Below are 21,290 nucleotides of genomic sequence, written 5' to 3'. Positions count from 1 at the left end.
CGATGAAAATCCTTGTAACAAAACTTGCACACGTGATATCTCCTATCCGCTTTAAATCACTGTGTACTTGCAAGAAGACTTCCACCAAATGGTGACACGATTAAAAACTGAGAATATTAAGTTAAGTAAGAGAACAGTACCCCTAGTGTAAATAAATTCGATTTCGAAACGTGACGTACGCGTTTGCGTTTAGTCTCATTTTGTATTGGATTTAGAAAGAGCGCGCCAAGCGGGACGTTTAGGAAACTCAAAATCCTATACAAAATGAGACTTAACGCAAACGCGTTCGTCACGTTATGATGTCGATCAAACTTACACTAGGGGTACAGAACTCAAATTTAACACATGACGTTCGACTTGAGTTCTGTTAGGAAGAATTTTATCTTTGGTCTCTTTATATTTACAGTCGCTTATACATAAAAAAATAATACTCTTGGATAAAAAATATAACCATACCCGTCTCCTCCGTCTCCCTGTTCCAGCTGATCTCATAGCGTACCACAAGACGGTGGCCATCACGGAGAGCGGCGGCGAGCTGCTCACCGCCGCGTGTCCCCACCAGCAGCCGCCCGCCATCTTGGAGGCGCTCTAGCGACCCGAACTGTACCACAAGAGTCACAACCATACCGCAATGTTGCAGTGGAAGCCCTAATTAGGGTTGGACATGAGAATTTTCTGTTTTCGGCGATAACTTTTTAGTGTCCTTAAAAAAAATCTATGCGTAATCTAAATGTGGAATAGAATAATTATTTATTGCCACTCACATAAGCATACACATACTAGAAAATATACAGAAAAAAGGGTTTCCTAAAAACTAAACAAAAAGGGATGATCTCAGCATTTGCTGTGGTGCAGTGTAGACTAGCAGCTACAGCGCTGGTTTTCAGTTCACCCCCAATGACTATTACGAGTATATCTACAATAAATTTTGCGGTTGTTCAAATTACAAATTTGAGAATTTGTTCAGTTATCTCACTCAAAATTTACGATTAACAACACTATAAAAAGTCATAGAAAAAAATCTCATGTCCAACAAGTACGGTGTCGTTCCACAGTGCGTATATCTGGGTGATTACAGTCATGGTCCTAAATGATATGTAGTTCGTGTCATCCACGATGACGCGCATGTCTGTCAAATCTAACCTTTAATAACATGACATTACGAGTTAAGGCATGTATCTTGGTGAATGACACGATATATACTGAACAACCTTTCTTATGGGACCAACCATGAATTCGCAAATAAAATCACCTATCCCATGAAACTTTTCGAACTTAGGGTGACCGAAATGTATTGGGATAGGAGTATTTCTTTATGCGATGTTCATACCAAGTAGTCCTTATTTAGAGAAAACTAATTCAGTCAAACCATCTCAATCAGTTTTTGTCATTTCGGATTATGACTTCATAATAACCCAGTATATATTCGTAGTGTCACAGGAAGAAATAAGCATATCAGAAGGATAGAAGTATTGGACTAAAGCGTCACTTACGAATCGGTATTCTTTCAATAGTTCTGGTAAAGCTAGAAATCCAATCTTTGGTCTAATGTAGGTACCTACTTCTTGACTTAAGTTTGCGCTCCATTAAAATTGGCTTCCCAGTATTCCCAGAGATATTAAAAGAACCCTCAAAATCTGAACCATTTTTGACACCATTTTACGTTAGAATTCTTGTTCACTGATGGTTTCTAACATGTCGGAGTCTTTACTGTTCAAAAGCCCTAACTTCATGTTACTGTTCTATGTAATTTAGAAGTTAAGGAATAAGCTAGAAAGACATCTCAAATATTGAGTCACATTTTGTAGATCAAACTGGGACCATTTCTACGAGTCATGTATGTTTAGAAATAAGTTATGTCTGTATTATTCTGAGATTTGACCACTATATTCTAAGTATTCTTAAGGACGTGATACCTATAGGTAGCGAAGCAAAGGCTTTTGTGTTAAAGCTATACCTATTCATTTGTATAATTTTATTTTCGAAAAAAATAATTATCAATTTGTTTTTAGATACGAAATATTCTATTTCTTTTCAACTTCTGGTAACAATCGTTAGAAGAAAGCCATAAAAAGTCCTAATAAGAAGTTAGTCTCGAATAAATATTGTTTATACTCAGGTATCAACCTAGCATTTACTTGTATGAATTGTTTTATTATATTACTTTATGGTAATTGTTGAGAGGCCTTTAACTGCAATATGAAATAGCGTATTTTGGTGCTAATAAACTAAGCACTATAGCTCTATGATTATCAAATAAAATAAAAAAAGATTGGTTTTTGACGTTGTCGTCACACGGACTTCAATACGCGACGCCATTTTGGATGTTGCCAGCACTTTCCCGCGTTAATGAACAAATGTTAGATTTAATGGAATAGTTATTTATTGTGATAATTACCACATCTGCTTCAGTATTATTTAAATTGCTTTCTCTAAGCGAAACCCGGATTCTAACAAGCCAAAGTGAAATTCAAATTAGATACGGAGTTCTCAGCTTCTGACAAGTTAAGATCTATATAAATATTTTTAAACGATCTATATGCCATTGTCGTTTGTAGATATACCATAGATCTACGATATTGTACTCTAAACTGCCAACTAGATTAAAAAATATGTCAATTACTCTGTCGTTTTATTTAGAAAAAATACCTTTATTTGATAAGTGTTTATTAATTAAGCAAGTATTAAAATGTAACACTATACATTATTTACAAACACCCTTTTCATGGACCATTTAATTTTTGGTCTCTTGACAAGACACGGAATATATTAAATAGTAGATATAGATATAATATAATAATAATAAGTTATTTTCATGGCTAATTCCTTGATGTCTCTTTTAATAATTAAGAAACATAATTCCAATTTTCAATTTCTACAGTTGTGCATTTTTCTTTACAAAACTTTTCCAAATATCAGATAAATTCGATATCCTAAATACTTTTTGGCAGTGTCTTCTAGATCTAGAACTTTCACAGTTGTTTTCATACAATAAATTAAGCAACTATATAGTCTAAAATAAACATACTAATGTATACAAAATATAAAGATAGTAAAACAAGTACAATACAAACTAGTATAGATTACCGACAGCTGAACTATTGTTTAGATTAGTCACTAAGTCTTCTGGCCGAAGGGTGTCGTGTTTCGGAGGTTCCGGGGCAAACTGCCGAATCCGACACAAGAGCAGCCGATTCAACGGAGCCACGCCGTTTTGTCGCCTAAATAGTGTTTAGTTGTAATTTTATAAAATGTATATGTATGTTAGTCTGTAAGGTATTTGTAATATGGGCCTTGTTGCCTGAATCAAATTTTAAATAATTAAATGAATAAAATTAAATAAATAAATAAATACAAATTCAGAACAATGAATGATAAATTATACAAAATAGCCCGGAAATATCTCATGTTGAGATGAACATTAAATTTAACCTCCATTGAACGGTTTAAATTCTTTACGAAGAATGCTAGAATACCAATTTGTTTGCGTTCTTCATCCAATCTCCACTTATGTTGCGTAAATATTTATACGCATTCACTGCCACCGACGCATATATGCGTTCACCGTCATACAAGTTTGTTCCTAGGCCACGCCCCCTGGCAGTGAATGCGTTAACTAGGTACATATTTAATTTATATTTTTATAGTTGAATTTTTTTTTAAATTGACCGGATATCACTTGAGAGCTTATCTTGTTAACAATGACATTATTCTCTTTTGCTTAAGGCTACCGCTACTAACAAATAATATAAACTAACAAAAAATGCATACAAATTGTACCTACCATCTTCTCTAAGTCAGGTTGAAATTGCAATAGCATAGCACATTCGATAATGATACTTGGACATTGAAAGGTACGTCGTCAGCGTTGTACCGCTTTCAGTGACAAAATGCCTTAAAAAGTTTGCAATTTCAACCTTGCGTATTAGAGAAGATGGTAGCTATTTGTATGCGTTTTATGTTACTTGCTATTTGTTATTGGCGGTAGCCTAAAATATTTTAGAACAATGTCGTTGTTTACAAGATAATCTCTCAAGTGCTAAGCGGTCAATTTATAAAGTTTCAACTATACCATGTTTTACAAAATTACCAGATTCTAATTGTATCTACGGAGCAAAAGTTAGACTACTAGCTAGAGTTGTGTTTAAAAAAAATCTTCATTCGTAATTTGGCAATATATCTGGTATTTTGTAAATCTGGTAGTAAAAGACAATGGCGTTGTGGTATCGAAGTGGTTAGTAGAAGAGGGCCCGGAGCAACCCGTGGCCATGTTGTCACATGTACGGTAAGTTGGTGGGCGTTCTCGCGCTGGATGCCAGCTCCGCCGTCCGCTGCGAGCAAACGGAGTATGTTAGAAGACTTCAGATTTTATTTAAAAAAGGTTCAACCAAGGAATATACTTAATGAGGATGCACCCGGATGGCTTGGTGGCTATGGGTTTGAAATAGAGGTGGATTGTCAAAGAAAACTTTGTAGCCACAGTAAATTTACTGCTATCTTTCGACACATAATTAAAACTTTTGAGAACGCCATTTGACTTTCATCTTTATTCTTTCACTGATATGTGTTAAATTGGTTAAATATCAAAAATTGGCGCCATCTAATAGATCATACGCCAAAGCTATGGCGGCGACATCGTGTCGAACAACGATGGTGCCGTAACCTTTGATCAAAGTCAAATGGCGTTCTAAAAGTTAATCATGTGTCGAAAGATGGCAGTAAATTTACTGTGGCTACAAAGTTTTCTTTGACAATCCACCTCTATTTAAAATTCTCTTAGGTCAAAGCCAGAGATTAGGCTGAGAAATCACATGACACTTGTCTTACCTCCCAATTCCCGCAGGATTTGTTGGGCCCAATTGGTAGGTGTTTCTTTGCTATCTTCACTGGGCTGTTGCTGGCTGAAAGACAATTTCACTAGATTAGTCTACCGATAGATACCACATATTTTGTCCTTAGATACCATAAATTACCTAATAGAAGTAATAGATACTAACAGCAATAAGCGTATCAGATCATTATTGAATCTAATCTCTTTGCAATAAGGTTTACAAACGGTCAGCTGGTAGTCAACCGAGCCAACGATATTACCTCCTGGAACGTAGGGTAGGGAGAACTCTGGCTGATTCTTGAAGGCTTTCTTAGCGGCTGCACGCCCTCGCACCAGGTCCTCGTCCATCACCAGCTTGTGGTTCACCCTGTACACGAATAGTCACTTTATTGTCTAATTCTGTGCAAGTACAGGTCAAGTCACAAGAGCTGGCATAAATGGAACCAAAGTGAATTTGAAATAGAGGTGGATTGTCAAAGAAAACTTTGTAGCCACAGTAAATTTAATGCCATCTTTCGACACATAATTTAAACTTTTAGAACGCCATTTGACTTTGATTCTTATTTTTTCACTGATATGTGTAAAATTAAAAAAAAAGTGGTGCCATCTAATAGATTAAAGGCCAAAGGTATAGCGGCATCGTTTCGAGCGATAGCGCCACAACTTTTAACCGATGCCCGATAAAATGTCGCCACTTTACTTTTACTTAGGATATTTAACGATTTTAACACATATCAGTGAAAGAATAAGGATCAAAGTCAAATGGCGGTCTAAAAGTTCCTCTATTTCAAATTCTCTTTGATGGAACGAATGAGTGAATGAAAATAAAATCTATCTGTGTATAACAATAACCAATATACTTAATGGCGGCCCTGACTGTATACCGATACATGTTTCAGTCGAAAGTTTCGTACATTCCATTCGTGTCAGCTGTCGTGAAACGACCTATAATTGTCGGTCTGTCTGTAAATAATGATTTAGATAACTAAAATGTTTGTAATTATTGTGTAATTTCTACAGATGACAGTATATTACTCACTTCTTGATGTAAGGCGTTCGGGGGTAGGAATTTACTGGCACGTTGAAATTCTGGAAATATTTGTAATAATACAACAGTTAAAATTTGCCTGATATTATACTATACCGAATACTATATTTTTATTTAAAAAATAAGCAGTATTTAATTTCGACTATTCTCTTATTAGTTCATATTCTTGTAATTTATTTTCTTGAACATTTGGTGGTTATTTTTGTACTTTTGGTGGTGGGTTGTTATATTTATTTGCGTATTTATACGCAAGTAAGTATAACGGGTTAGCACTGATTGACTAACACGTTGTTATGATGTCACTAAGTCAACTTTAGATTATCGACATCATTCTATAATAAACCTTCTGTCTTTGAAATAAGGTGCAATGGTTTAAAGGCGCTGTAACTGGTTACTAATTTACGGCCGCTAGCCATGAGTCTTGGTGGTCCAGTGGCGTGCGGGCTAGACTTCTAAGTTGAAGGACCGAGGATCGATCCCCGGAACGTGTTAACTTTTTGTATGATTAGTTTGTGTATTTGAATGAATTAGAATAATATTTGCGGTCATGCCGAGAAAAATTGTAACCGACACTTGAACTTGGAATAGCGAATCATGTAGGCATGTATTCTCCACTGGTGCTGTGATTTAAGATTGTAAAAAGGAATTTATGGAAATATTTTGGAATTTAAATCTAGACAATCCTACCAGTGGATGTGACATAAATTTTGTTATTTTGTGAGTGTCAAATCATCTACACCAAAGGGGTAAGTTTTAATATTAAGGAAATCCTAGTTTTGTATAGTTAGCCGTTAACGTTACTTTGTCTATCTAGTAGTGGGGAATAAAGTATATTATGTCTTGTTTTAGCGTATCGTCATGCCCTTTTGGTGTACGGCTGAATGTGAAAAGTATAATCTGACTGAGCTAGCCTTTACCTCGGCAGCGGTTCGGCTGAGTACCTCGTCGGTCACCAGACGGAAACTCACCTGGCGTCCAAATTTAGATTAATTAGTTAGTTAAGTAGGATTAGTTATTGTAATATATATAAAGTTAATTTTTATTTGTGACCTTTATTCTTGGCTTCCCCTTGTCAACCCGTAACAAATTAGCGCCCAACGTAAAATAACGGGTGGTTGGCAAGCGGTCGTCACAGGTCAAAGTTCGTTGAGGTGAATTTTACAATTTTTGCAGCGTAATCCTCACATTGTAAGATTGTAACGCTTATTGGGTTATGATTAGTTGTTTGAAGTCTTAGTGGGTTATGTTTAAGTCGCTTGGTTAGTACTATTAAGATTAATAAGTGGTATAGTATAATAAAAAATGGTTTATTTTAAATATTCAAGAAATTTAGATGTGTATATTACGGTTATTTAGGGTATTTGGATAGCTATAGTATTTCGATTTTATTTTTGTAAGTACCTATTTAAATAGTGTTTTTTTGTCTTTTGGGTTATTATTAAGAATTATTTCAATGTTAATGTTAAATTGTGAAATGTGAATGTTTTTAATTCTTGGTGATAGTTTTTTATTGTTTTTGCAGATTTTTTATATTTATTGCTTATTGCTACGGGTAAATAGATTTAAAAATGGATCCTAATTTTTTATTGAAAGATGAATTAGAGTATGAGCTCGCATGCCGGGGGATTGTTCTGAAGGCAGCGACAGCTCCGGTTATGAAAAAGCTGCTGACTGAACTGATGCGTTCAGAGCTGGACAAAGGTTCAGGGTTAGAAATTAGGGCACCAAAGTCAGAGTCTGTGCAATATGACCTTGAAATATGCTCGGCGAAACTGCAGGTTCTGTCAAATTACATTGCGGAGTTGACTGGCAAACCAGATAGGTCGTTGTTTAAACGGTTGATCTCCAGGCTATATCACGTTCAAAATAGGTTATCTTTATTGAAACAGGTCACCGAGGCTGAGGGGGTTCGTAAGGAGGGATTGCTACAGCAGTGCCAGGTGCTGGTAGATAAGCTGGAAGGGCAAGACGACATTGTCGAGGGGGAAAACTTGACTGTAGATGATAGGGAAATTTTACAGAACACTTTAGGGGAATTGGGGCGTTTGGTTATACAAAGATTGGATGACCAAGCTAATGTTCCTGAAGACATAGGGGGCGCTTCTACGAGTAAGCATGAGCATGGGGAGGTTTTGGACAGGTGCGATAGGAGTGTTATGTTCTCAGATAGTCAATGGGAACAAGATACAAGGAGCAGGCCCAGGTTAGTGCGTAACTCAACCATGGCTGAGGAAGAGGCTTTGCCAAAACGGAAGTTAGTGCCGGTTCATCAGTGGGGTCTTAAATTCGCGGGAGGCAAAAGAATGAGCGTGAACGCATTCTTGGAACGAGTTGCGGAATTAAAAGAGGCTAGAAATGCAACTGATATAGATCTATGGCGTTACGCGATTGACTTTTTCGAAGGGGATGCATTGGTCTGGTTCAGGGCCAATAAAGAGTACGTTAGTAGTTGGGATGAGTTGGTCGTTCTCTTGAAACGTGCATTCCAGAGACCTTATTATCAGGAGGAGCTTTTAGCAGAGATAAGGGCAAGGACGCAAGGCACTGATGAGTCTGTGCTAATATATATTTCTGTCATGCAGAATATGTTCAACCGGTTGCCTAACAGGATCACAGAGAAGTGAAGTGGCCTTGGCAAGTAGTAGCCATGGACTTTATGGGTCCATTTCCAAAGAGTAAGAAGTGTAACACCATGTTATTAGTAGTAACCTGCTTGTTCAGCAAGTTCACTGTTTTATTTCCTCTACGTACAGGGAAGGCGGACAAAATGTGCGAGACTCTAGAAAAATTATTCTTGTTATTCGGTGCACCAAAAGTGATTGTCTGTGATAATGGGAAACAGTTCGAGTCACATTTATTTAAGGACTTAGCTTCAAAGTACTGTGTAGAAATTAGTTACACCCCGCACTATCATCCACAGAGCAATCCTACCGAAAGAGTAAATCGCGTAATAGGGACAATGATTTCTTCATATATAACGTCAAAGAAGCATAATGAATGGGATAGTAGTATAGATGAAATAGGCCATGCGATTAGAACAGCGGTTCATGAAACCACGCGGCTGACCCCATCATACTTGTTTTTTGGTAGGGAAACTGCGGTTTCGAATTTAACACCCTTGCCCTCTGCTCAACCATTAATTATTCCGACAGATAGTGTCACCGTAAATACGGGACCTTATCTGGACAGTCTAGAAGAAAGAGGGGCAATATTCAAAGAAGTACAAGATAAAATAAAAAACGCACACATTAAGAGTAGTTTTCGTTATAATCAAGGGACAAGACTGGCAACATTTGAGGTAGGTGATATAGTCTGGAGAAGAACCAAATATTTGTCTAATGCAGGTAACAAATTCATGGCTAAGCTAGCTCCTAAATTTGACAGGGCTGTTGTAGTGGAAAAATTGTCGGACATTGTGTTTAGGTTAAACAACGCACATGGAAAGAATATTGGAATTTGGCATATTAAGGATATGAAACCCTACTATAAAAAATAAATAAATAAATTTTATTTATTTATTTTTTTAATGAGGGAAGGGGCATGTTATGATGTCACTAAGTCAACTTTAGATTATCGACATCATTCTATAATAAACCTTCTGTCTTTGAAATAAGGTGCAATGGTTTAAAGGCGCTGTAACTGGTTACTAATTTACGGCCGCTAGCCATGAGTCTTGGTGGTCCAGTGGCGTGCGGGCTAGACTTCTAAGTTGAAGGACCGAGGATCGATCCCCGGAACGTGTTAACTTTTTGTATGATTAGTTTGTGTATTTGAATGAATTAGAATAATATTTGCGGTCATGCCGAGAAAAATTGTAACCGACACTTGAACTTGGAATAGCGAATCATGTAGACATGTATTCTCCACTGGTGCTGTGATTTAAGATTGTAAAAAGGAATTTATGGAAATATTTTGGAATTTAAATCTAGACAATCCTACCAGTGGATGTGACATAAATTTTGTTATTTTGTGAGTGTCAAATCATCTACACCAAAGGGGTAAGTTTTAATATTAAGGAAATCCTAGTTTTGTATAGTTAGCCGTTAACGTTACTTTGTCTATCTAGTAGTGGGGAATAAAGTATATTATGTCTTGTTTTAGCGTATCGTCATGCCCTTTTGGTGTACGGCTGAATGTGAAAAGTATAATCTGACTGAGCTAGCCTTTACCTCGGCAGCGGTTCGGCTGAGTACCTCGTCGGTCACCAGACGGAAACTCACCTGGCGTCCAAATTTAGATTAATTAGTTAGTTAAGTAGGATTAGTTATTGTAATATATATAAAGTTAATTTTTATTTGTGACCTTTATTCTTGGCTTCCCCTTGTCAACCCGTAACAACGTTATTTTCTCGCGGATTAGCAAAGTAATATTATGTTCTTGTGTTAAAATTCACGTAACAACTTACTTGAAAAGTGTCGTTGAGGGCAGGGGCGAGCGCGCGGGCCGGCGCGCGCGCGGCCGTCGCATACGACTTCCGAGACGCTTGTGCTGTGTTCTGGAATCGATGTTTACATGTTGTCATTACTTGCCAGTTTAACAATTAGTTTCATAGAGTACTTGCTGGGGTTTCTTCGGTTAGGCCTATTTTCAAAGGATTGCCGCATCCCCTCTAAAGTTACACTTCATTACTTACTTATGATCAACTAGGCTTTTGGTGTCAAAGAGAATTTGAAATAGAGGTAGATTGTCAAAGAAAATTTTGTAGCCACTGTAAATTTACTGCCATCTTTAGACACATGGTTAAAACTTTTAGAACGCCACTTGACTTTGATCCTCATTCTTTCTCTGATGTGTGAAATTTGTTAAATATCAAAAAGTGGCGCAAGTTCGCCTATTGTACAGTGTGTTTTCTTATGTGCAATAAAGATTAAATAAATAAAATAAATAAATCAGTGAAAGAATAAGGATAGCGTTCTAAAAGTTTTAATTATGTGTCGAAAGATGGCAGTAAATTTATTGCGGCTACAAAGTTTTCTTTGACAATCCACCTCTACTTCAATTTCCCTTTGGTTGTGTGTTAGAAAGATAATTTAAACCTGGAAGCAGCTAGTGGTACATTCATAGTCGATCATATAGTACATATATTGAATAATAATGTTACTAGAAGAATAATGTAGGTTCAAATACAAATGATCATACGTTTGATTATGCGCGCGAAGGTCATTCTGATTCCTCACAGTGAACTTAAAAAATAGGGTTGTCAAAACAAAAAAAAGAAAATAATACACTACGCGACATTCTGCCAAGGAAGCAACGCCTGTATTCCTTGCAACGCGCGGCGCACGTCCCTTGAAAATAGGCCTAGCTATCGGGGCCACTGAGGTACTAGCGGCGCCTCGCCTAGGGCGCGCTGTCTTCTTACTGAGTCTTAATTTTGCCTGCAAAGTACAAACCTTTGTTGGAACAGATATGACGCTTAATATTTGTATGTGCAATTTTTGTGGCAAAGGAAATTCCTATGAGGTACAGGTTTTTTGTATTACCAACTGTAATGCTGACTTAAACTTTCACGAGTTTTACTCATTATTATTCACTACAACGGGACTTAATCGAGTAAAATTTGACGACCGGTTTGGCCTAGTGGGTAGTGACCCTGCCTACGAAGCTGATGGTCCCGGGTTCAAATCCTGGTAAGGGCATGTATTTGTGTGATGAGCATGGATATTTGTTCCTGAGTGGGTGTTTTCTATGTATTTAAGTATTTATAAATATTTATATATGATATATATCGTTGTCTAAGTACCCTCAACACAAGCCTTATTGTGCTTACTGAGGGACTTAGTTAGTTATGTAATAATGTCCTATAATATTAAAAAAAAAAAAAATTAGAAATCAATAATCACCTCAGCAGCCACGTGAGAAGCCTCGGAGGGGTGCGGTGGCTTTTTCTCCGACACTGTCTCCATTTGAGCCTCTGAAACTTTAACAAATCAATCAAATTAAGAGGCTGTCAACACCCAATGTCCTTGAAATTGATGTTACTTAAACAGTTTTTTAAGAAAGACTATTTATTTTAGTCAAGTAAGAAAAATATATGTTCATATTAATTATATTTCAAAGACCGTGGTTGTACTCGATACATGATTGAACGAAATCGGCTCGATAGAAAATAATTGCAAAGATCGGTCTTAAAATCAAAATTAAACGGTTCTATGTCTTTATTGTTTTGACTTATGGGTCTGCAATTAAAATCACAATTTCAAAACATTTATATCTAAACCGCTATTGAGTAAAATATTACACTAATAATCCACTTTTTTTATGTAAATATTTTTCTTATTATTCCCTTGCCCAGGCCAAGTAACATGCGACAGTGCTATCTCATTTACTCCGATACAAATAGACAGTGTGCGCGCTTTAGGTATTGACAGCCTCTTAAGCGGAATGTTGATAAAATCCGACTAGCGGCGATCGGCGAGAACTAGCAATGAGGAAATTTATATTAGAAAAGGTACTCGTCGTCAGCAGTTAGCGATTCGACAACATTCACGTTTTTTTCTTCTTAACTAATTCCAAAAGAGGAGGAAATGTTACTTACAGAAAACCGTTGTTAGGTTAAAGTAAACTTTTACTGGTTACACGGAATTAACAATCGATTCTCGCATGCAGTGGCGGGGCAAGGCCAAAATTTTATTTGGGCAAGGTACATTTTGCGAGGCCCTCTGGTGGCACTGGCATTTTTACCTTACCCAGATATAATTTCTTATTTTAGGCGCGAGGCCGTAGGCGGGGGCCCACGTCGCCCACGCCTAACGGCGCTTCTACTCGCATGAGTAATGGTAGATCGCTAGACGCTCCCTCGGTGCCGGTCGGACATTGGGTGAATGATTTTTTTATAAAATAGAAGGAAGCAATATTACAAAACACATAATAGTAAATTACCAGGAGTGTAATTGTAGTCTAACAAAGATTCTCCGGCCGCGCTCTCCGTGCAAGACCTGCTGTGATCCTGAAATTAAAATCGACGGTCTTTATTGCTAATAATATTAACCATGTTGTCTTAGTTTTCAAGACAAAAGCAGTTAAAGTTAAAAACGTTATCTCACCATCAACATCATCTTCGTTACTTGAGCCTATCTGATTATTGCCAACCTAATCTTAAGAACTTGCGAAGGAACAAAAAACGTTCAACAGGTGATCGAAGCTGGGTTTGAACTAGCTTTTATGGCTATGTTATAACTCATAAGCCACCCGGCCATCAAATAAATTAGTCGAATATACAATTATGCAATTATAGGGCTTATTGATTTGGTCCCTGATCGAAACGTTATAAAGAGGTAGGTAAGTAACTTACAGGGATTATGTTCAGCGTCCATTGTTGACGTGGTTTCCCAACGCGCGCTGTACTCTGCTGAGGAGGTGTCTGTATATATTTCAATTTAGATTATTATAAATTTACAATTTGTATAAATTTACAATAAATCATTTCTATCACTATACTGCGATATTGTAAGTAGTCAGAGTGCGTAGACATGATGCTAATCGTTAACGCTCCGTAGAGAATGAAACACAACTGTCTCTGTCGCACTTATAAGGAAGTATGATAGAGAGAGATAACTAATATGCTACGCTACGGAGCGTGAACATTTGGCATCTTGTCTACGCATCCAGGTGTAATAAACAAAATACCTGTAGTTCCTTTCCTAGTTTTTTCCTCAGTTCTGCGTTGAAGACATCCACGAAGCCATCATGAGTAAAGTATCTGAAATAGATATTAAAACAAATCATTTAGAAACGGAACTAAGTAAATAGTGTGTTATAATACCTATGGATAGGAAGTTTAAGCCTCACTACCGTCCTTCAACGTTCTTCGTAAGAAGAAGAAAGAAGAGACCTCAGCGTGAAATTTCCCTGTATTACAACCGTAAGTCCACTGTCAAAGTGTCCATAGTACTTTAACACAGAAGATAAGATTAAGTTAGAAGATTCTTGACTTGTCCCGTCCAGAGCATAGCCTCACAGACCAGCAGTCACGAAGAATATATTATAAGCTACTTATGCCTTAACAGCGCGCAGTATAAGGCTTCGCTACAACTCTATCCTTCGCAGTAGCGGCGCGTGAAAATTCTGGCTAGGCAACTCGGAACAAAAAAACACCTTAACATTATGTACTTTTCTTCATGATAAAAGTGAGGCGTGCGCAAGGTGTGTCCTTGGGCGCGAGCTTTTGCAGTTAGTGTATAACCACCTTTGCCATACTATTATCGTATTATCAATTCCAAGGTAATGTAATACGTAGTGTTTTCATTATGGATATATTTTTAATTTTAATGATGATATATAAGTTTGGTTTATGTAGCAATAAATTTTAGGCAAGCCGGTGGGAATCGAGTTGTATGGACCCGCCGCCCCTGATCCTTAGACAAACCGTTAGGTCTTGGCATATTCAGACCCGGACAGGAGCCTATTCACCCATACTCACTTATGCCTAAGCAGTGCGCCGGCAGAAGGCCTCGCGCGGGGCTCCGTCCTCAGACAAGCCGCTAGAAGGTCCTTGGCATGTCCTGTCCCTGGAAGCGAGCCTCGAGGGCCGGCCGCTAGCGCGGCGCCGCTAGCCAGGCGAGCTACAACTTGCTGGTGGCGTGGGGGTAGCTTGCCTGGAATTATTTTAAATAATTAGGTAACGTTAAGGTTGCCTTTCCATTAGATATGTACGAGAATGTGTAGCAAGGGATGTGTTTGTTAAGATCCAATAGAAATTTACGCTGAACGAGGATAGTGATTGTATTGGTTTTCAACATATCCTTCGCTAACGCTTTCTCGCAAATCTCTGGTGGAAACGGAGCCTTACTGTTACTGGGCTGATTTTTTTAAAATGTTATACAACACACTATTTGTGTAGATTATCTATTGACGAAATTAAATCAAACGCGGTGTTTGTACCTATTATTCACTTTTCTTGGGCAGACCAGAGCCAGAGCCAGAGTTTCTAGTCTACCAGATACACAACGACACCGTACTTGTGGTTGGACATGAGATTTTTCTGTTTTTCGACGGTATTTTTTATTGTCCTTAAAAAATACTTATGAAATTTAGTAAGGTTCTTGGGAATCTGTTCACCCTTATCCCATGCAAATTTTACGATTCTTTGTCAACACTATAAAAAGTTATCATCGAAAAACAGAAGATTCTTATATCCAACCACAAATATGTCGTCCTTCAACGTTTCAGTGAGATGTGTATGTTCGCCTAATATTGAAACTCACCGACAGTCTTGATGATGAGCGCGAGCTGGTCGATGTCAGAATCGCCAGGAAACAGCGGGTCGCCGGTCAACATCTCAGCGAACAAACAGCCTATTGCCCAGATATCCACTTCAGGGCCGTACCTGATAATGTGGCACAGTATTAAAATCGAATACCTATTTAGCCTTAGTCTACATTCATCCCACTGCTGGGCCCAGAACTTGACGTACACCCGAGAGACCTGAACCTTCTAGTGTGTATAAGTGTAATATAAAAATTTGTAAGTGATATTTATATCTTCCGGGAGTTTTCTGAAGAGTTAGCCAACGGCTAAGCGGTGTCGTATATGAATCTGATTTTTGCTCCACTCCAAATTGCAGAGCTTCACGATGTCCGTATTGAAGGCAAAAGGCGGGACACATAACAAATAGAGCCACTGACCGCGATGGCTTCTAACGCAGGTGAGAAGAAATCTTGAATGGCGACCGCGAATCAGAGCACGCAGCAAGAGAAGACTCCTAACAATTTCCACCGATCCAGATCGCAAGGCTTGGATAAGGTCCTTGGATGAGTTGTTGCATAATGATGATGGTGGATAATGGATGGCCTAGTATAATCTACCTGTGTTCTGCTACCAGTAACTCCGGCGCCCTATACCACCGCGTGGCCACGTACTCCGTGTAGGGCTCGCCTGGCGCTGCTAGAGCCCGGGCGAAGCCCAAATCGCACAGCTTGACGATGCCTGTGTTGGACACTAGGACGTTCTCTGGCTTGACGTCACGGTGGATGATCTGTAAGAAGAATAAATATTTGTGATGAAATGATTACTATTTTTCTATCCTGAATAATGTCTTATTTTATGGCAGTTGATGCAGCTGTACATTTTTTAGTGAATTTTTAGATGTTACCAAAGTTATTTCCATCTCGTGAACCACCACCAAGTCAAATCGCTTGATCGAAGCTCTAAATAAAGTCAGCACTCGCAGCCAAAACCAATTTTTTTATCTTGTTACATTTAATTTACAAATCATCAGTGACGTCTTTCTCCTTGTCACCAAGTAGATGTTACCTACTTATTAATTTCCAACCTAGAAAATAAAATATAGCGTCCATTTCTTCCAAGCGAATAACTAAGTTAAATACAAGTGGAAGTCAGTAGGTATCTGGAGGTTTTCAGAAAAAAATGTACCTTTTTCGAAAATCTATCAACTTTTGGGTTACTTCGATTCAGAATCACGAGGATTTAATAAAATGAAAAAGTATCCCCAGTTTTTTAGAAAAATTTTGGGTGTCAATTTTGTGAATGCGTCACGAAACTGACATTTTTTATTGCCATTTTTGTTTACCCCAACCCAAAAATTTATGGTTTTCGAAAAAAAGTAAATGTAACACTTTTTCTGAAAATGCTTATTTTTCTAATAAAGCAACACATGGTAGAGAGAAGGTACTTACGGAATTCTGATGACAGAAGTCGATCCCCTTCAACAGCTGGTAGAGGTGCCTCTTAGCGGTATCTTCTCCTAAGCCACCAGGGGAGGCTTCCAGCTCATCCAGGAGTGTGTGGTCCAGGTATTCGAAGACGAGGTAGAACCGCCGCTTGCGACGGAACACCTCAATCATGTTCACCAGGTGCTCGTGGCGAAGTTTCTGCAAGGTACAAGTAAAACGTTTCAAAAACGCCACCATTGCAGGTATGAAACAGGCAAACTTTAACCATAACCCATATTTTTATGGTTTTAGATAACATAAAATTGAGATTTTTAGCACCTCTGGTTTACACGCTTAAACCATTTTTTTTCAGTTGGTCTAACAAACTCATCTTCTTATTAAATAAATTGATAGTTTAAAAAACACTAGAAAAACACGCTTTTTAACCTTGAAACCTGATCGTGTTCAAAGTCCATTACGTGACCTTCCTCACAAATCCAAACACAGCTATGATACGATCATGAAGTTCCAGTTCATATCTTCCGGCTCCATCATCAGATCAATGACAAATTAGGAACGAGATTGAAAAGCTTAATTATATCACTATCGTATATAATATTTTTTCTACGAGTCATCAACACTATTTTTTTTACTATAAAACCTAAATAAGTAATGAAAATTGTTAAGTATTTAAGTAGACAAAATAATATATTGTCAGCGAAATCACTTAATTATAAACGCTGAGAAATGCTACACTATCACATTTTCCCGTAAACATAATCCTATAACTTTCGATTATAAGTTAGCTGGTAGCAGTGTCTCACGGGTGTCGTCGATCCGAGATTTAGGGATTACTCTGGATGCTAAACCTCTCCTTTGTTGAACACATAGATAATATTGTGGCGAGAGCATATAAAAAAATAGGAATGATTTTGCGTTTAAGTAAACCATTCAAAAGTACATTCACGTTAAAAGTTTTGTATTACTCTTTCGTCCGTAGTATTTTCGAGTTTGGCAGTGTTGTTTGGAGCCCACATTTTGGCATTCATAAGTCACGACTTGAAAGGATTCAGAAATTTTTTTGTAAGTCCCTTGATTACAGAACCGGCCGCTATAACTGTGATTATTTTTCGTCAGCAGCTAGACATAGTCTCCCTCCATTGGAGAAAAGAAGAGCATATCTAGATGTTTTATTTTTATTTAAAATTATTAGAAATCACATAGATTCTAACCTTTTATTAGATAGCGTTTCCTTCAAAATCTCTCGTTTCCACTCACGTTCTAAACCCACATTTTCTATTTCCTCCTGTGGCACACAGTATGCTAAAAACTCTTTCTTTAGGCGCACTTGTTATTTGTATAATGAATCTCTTAACGATATAGATATTTTTGTTCATAGTTTGTCCGTATTCAAGAACAAAGTTCGGCAAATTTTGTTTTCTAGAAATTGATCAATTTGGTTCCAGTCATATTTTTCATACTTTTGTATGTTTTCTTAACTTACTTGCATGTAGTACACAACTAAACCGGTAATTTATAATTGCGTAATTTACATTTCTATGTAATAGTTTTCTTAGTAATGTAGGAAACTTTAGGCCTATTTTTAGTTCATTTACTCTAGACATATTTGTAAAAGGCTGTTTGTTTTCTAAATAAATTAAAATATATATATGTATATATATATATATAAACGCGCGAGCCCCCACTCGCCTTCCTCCGTTCTATGGGAGCGCGGCGGCACGTGATTGGTCATTTTTTAGGGTTCCGTAGTCAACTAGGAACCCTTATAGTTTCGCCATGTCCGTCTGTCTGTCTGTCTGTCCGAGGCTTTGCTCCGTGGTCGTTAGTGCTAGAAAGCTGAAATTTGGCATGGATATATAAATCAATAAAGCCGACAAAGTCGTACAATAAAATCTAAAACTTTAATTTTTTTTAGGGTACCTCCCCTACTCGTAAAGTGGGGGTGAATTTTTTTTTCGCTTAAACCCTAGAGTGTGGGGTATCGTTAGAAAGGTATTTCAAAACTAATAGGGGTTTTCAAGAAACATTTTTTGATAAAGTGAATATATTCGGAGATAATCGCTCCGAAAGAAAAAAAAAAATGTGTAGAGGGGGGGCTCTAACTTTTGAACCATAGGTCCAAAAATATGAAAATAATCGTGGAAGTAGAGCTTAAGAAAGACATTAAATGAAAACTATAGCGGACATGATCAGTTTATCGCAAAAAGTTTTCCCTTCATAGTAAAAAGACTTACTTTAATTAGATACTGATTATGCACATTTGCCTATTTGTTTAACTCGGGTGAAAGGTACCGTTTCATCCCTTGGTTAACAATTTACTATACTTTAAGCTCCAGTTTAGTTTATTGTGACGGAAGAGTAACTACGGAACCCTACACTGAGCGTGGCCCGACATGACCTTGGCCGGTTATTTTATACTTGACTAACGTATCGAAAGAAATTTAAAAGTTGGGCTTCCACGTACATGAAAAGTACGCAATCACAGTTTGGTATACGAAATCATAATTCAACCATTACAGTCGACGAGCAGAAAAAAGTGAATATATTTTTTTTTTATACCACGACGGTGGCAAGCAAGCATACGGCCCGCCTGATGGTAAGCAGTCACCGTAGCCTATGGACGCCTGCAACTCCAGAGGTGTTACATGCGCGTTGCCGACCCTTTAAAAATCTGTACACTCCTTTTTTGAAGAACCTCATACTGTAGACCCTCGGGAAAACCTCGGCAGGTAGCTCATTCCACAACCGGAGCGTGCGCGGGAGGAAGTTCCTCTTAAACCGCACAGTGCGTGACCATTTAGGTTCTAGGGTGTGAGAACGAACACCCTGCCGACGGCGGGCGGTGCGGTGATAGAAAGTAGCCGTGGGCATCATGTCAAACAATTCTTCAGAGCACAGCCCATTGTACAAGCGGTAGAACACACATAAGGAGGCAAAGTCTCTCCTTAGACTTAAAGGTTCAATACCGCTTGTGAGTTTGGGATCGTCGACGATTCGTACAGCACGTCTTTGAACTGAGTCAATATAGTGACTTTGAACGTATTGCTGAGTCATTGATATGACTTTATTAATTCATAGATCGGTATCGGGAAAACTTTTATTTCTAAAACCTACGACTAGAACCTTGAACATTCTTCTATTGTATTATATCGCCTTGCGACGAAATCGCATCGAAAATAACCGTAGGCACTATACAACTTTCAGGGGTAATTCAGTGTTTGATGTGATTTGGAGTTTGCTTATTTCTGTGGCCTAGAAAACGTAGGTCTATGGTTGACGTAATAAATAACCTAATGTATAGTTGGATACTAATGCAATGACTCGTAGTTTCTGATCAAATCGCGGTAGAAGGTTAATGTGGGTGTTGTTTTTGGTTCATTGTGTAGGATTTTTTAAAAGAAACGGTAATTTTGAAACCTTACTATTTCTATTGTAAAAACCTCAGATTTTTTTGTGAATAGGTATCCCCAATCGAGGATGTCTTGTGTACGAGTATTACCTACTGTTAAATAAGAGGCCGATTCGAATGTGCGTTTTGATATCTAAATGATGTCATGTAGGTATAATTGGCGCGTCCATTTCACTCGTACTTGTGCGTACATGTCCTAGCGCATTGTGATGTCCAAGTGTAAGTTTGAATGGGCCTCCAATCTTTCCAGCTCATTCTGAGCGGGTTCACAGAACATTCGGTAGTAATATTGAGGAAGAGATTTCACAGATAGAATAGTTACCTTGAGCATTCGTATCACTCGCAGCGCCATCTTACGGACGGCGTCGTCGTCTTCCGTCTCCAGGAACTTCTTAATGGCGATGAGCTGCCCTGTGTCGCGGCGACGGCACTTTAGCATGCCGTATTAATTCTCATCAGTCTCATCACTGTGCAATAAAGTTCAGATTGGTAATACCTTGAGCATCCGTATTTCGCGCAGCGCCATCTTGCGGACGGCGGCGTCGTCCTCCGTCTCCAGAAACTTCTTGATGGCGACAAGCTGCCCTGTGTCGCGGCGGCGGCACTTTAGCACCACGCCGTACGAGCCTTCGCCGACCTGAGGATCAAATAATAATCGAATTCTCATCTTAAATTCTACTATGCTCTGATTTTATAACTCGGATATAATTAAGAATACATATCTCTATCAGGCTATTATGTATCTATCAGGGCACATCAGGCGCATTGTCGGCCATTTTACATGCTTTTCTAATTATGGTGTGTAAGTATCAAGACATTCTTGAGTACTCACGTCAGCTAGCTGCTCATATTTGTCCATGGCCTGGCTGCTAGGGGTGGAGGGGGACAAACGGCGCATCTTGCTCCTCATGGCCGGCTTTAGCTGCTACTTGATGAGTACTCACGACAGCTAGCTGCTCATATTTGTCCATGGCCCGGCTGCTAGGGGTGGAGGGGGACAAACGGCGCATCTTGTTCCTCATGGCCGGTTTTAGCTGCTACTTGATGAATACTCACGACAGCTAGCTGCTCATACTTGTAAATGGCCCGGCTGCTAGGGGTGGAGGGGGACAAACGGGGCATCTTGCTCCTCATGGCCGGCCATTTTAGTTGCTACTTGATGAGTACTCACGACAGCTAGCTGCTCATATTTGTCCATGGCCCGGCTGCTAGGGGTGGAGGGGGACAAACGGCGCATCTTGTTCCTCATGGCCGGTTTTAGCTGCTACTTGATGAATACTCACGACAGCTAGCTGCTCATACTTGTAAATGGCCCGGCTGCTAGGGGTGGAGGGGGACAAACGGGGCATCTTGCTCCTCATGGCCGGC

The 21,290-nt window shown here is 38.5% G+C and overlaps 2 protein-coding genes and 2 long non-coding RNA genes across 9 annotated transcripts in view; 3 read left to right on the top strand and 1 right to left on the bottom strand.

The window, feature by feature from the left end:
• Window positions 1-2,622, top strand: part of LOC133526510 (SH2 domain-containing protein 4B-like) — a 59,209-nt gene extending 56,587 nt beyond the window's left edge. For both annotated transcript variants that reach the window (XM_061863181.1, XM_061863182.1), the window contains one exon: window positions 483-2,622. In XM_061863181.1, coding sequence (XP_061719165.1) covers window positions 483-592 — 110 coding nt within the window. In that variant the 3' untranslated portion in view covers window positions 593-2,622. The remainder of the gene's footprint in view (window positions 1-482) is intronic.
• Window positions 2,616-21,290, bottom strand: part of LOC133526509 (cyclin-dependent kinase-like 1) — a 52,636-nt gene continuing 33,961 nt past the window's right edge. For 3 of the 5 annotated variants that reach the window (XM_061863177.1, XM_061863175.1, XM_061863179.1), the window contains 14 exons: window positions 20,419-20,559; window positions 16,517-16,711; window positions 15,686-15,855; window positions 15,086-15,207; window positions 14,302-14,476; window positions 13,509-13,581; window positions 13,174-13,242; window positions 12,762-12,828; window positions 11,723-11,799; window positions 10,285-10,374; window positions 5,871-5,920; window positions 5,092-5,198; window positions 4,828-4,901; window positions 2,616-4,331 (listed from right to left, as the gene is read on the bottom strand). In XM_061863177.1, the coding sequence (XP_061719161.1) occupies window positions 4,275-4,331; window positions 4,828-4,901; window positions 5,092-5,198; window positions 5,871-5,920; window positions 10,285-10,374; window positions 11,723-11,799; window positions 12,762-12,828; window positions 13,174-13,242; window positions 13,509-13,581; window positions 14,302-14,476; window positions 15,086-15,207; window positions 15,686-15,855; window positions 16,517-16,711; window positions 20,419-20,559 (1,467 nt within the window). In that variant the 3' untranslated portion in view covers window positions 2,616-4,274. Of the gene's footprint in view, window positions 4,332-4,827; window positions 4,902-5,091; window positions 5,199-5,870; window positions 5,921-10,284; window positions 10,375-11,722; window positions 11,800-12,761; window positions 12,829-13,173; window positions 13,243-13,508; window positions 13,582-14,301; window positions 14,477-15,085; window positions 15,208-15,685; window positions 15,856-16,516; window positions 16,712-20,418; window positions 20,560-20,754; window positions 21,085-21,290 lie in introns of those variants that run through there. The other 2 variants (XM_061863176.1, XM_061863180.1) reach the window with 2 other exon arrangements.
• Window positions 6,174-6,921, top strand: LOC133526513 (uncharacterized). Its single transcript, XR_009800740.1, has 2 exons — window positions 6,174-6,625; window positions 6,729-6,921. It is a non-coding gene; the product is annotated as an uncharacterized LOC133526513 (long non-coding RNA).
• LOC133526512 (uncharacterized) lies at window positions 9,463-10,173 on the top strand. The gene is made up of 2 exons (XR_009800739.1): window positions 9,463-9,877; window positions 9,981-10,173. It is a non-coding gene; the product is annotated as an uncharacterized LOC133526512 (long non-coding RNA).

The sequence above is a fragment of the Cydia pomonella genome, chromosome 16 (assembly GCF_033807575.1).
Source record: "Cydia pomonella isolate Wapato2018A chromosome 16, ilCydPomo1, whole genome shotgun sequence".
Classification (NCBI taxonomy): domain Eukaryota; kingdom Metazoa; phylum Arthropoda; class Insecta; order Lepidoptera; family Tortricidae; genus Cydia; species Cydia pomonella.
Note: the sequence above shows the minus strand (reverse complement) of the source record. Positions and strands in the feature narration are given on the sequence as shown.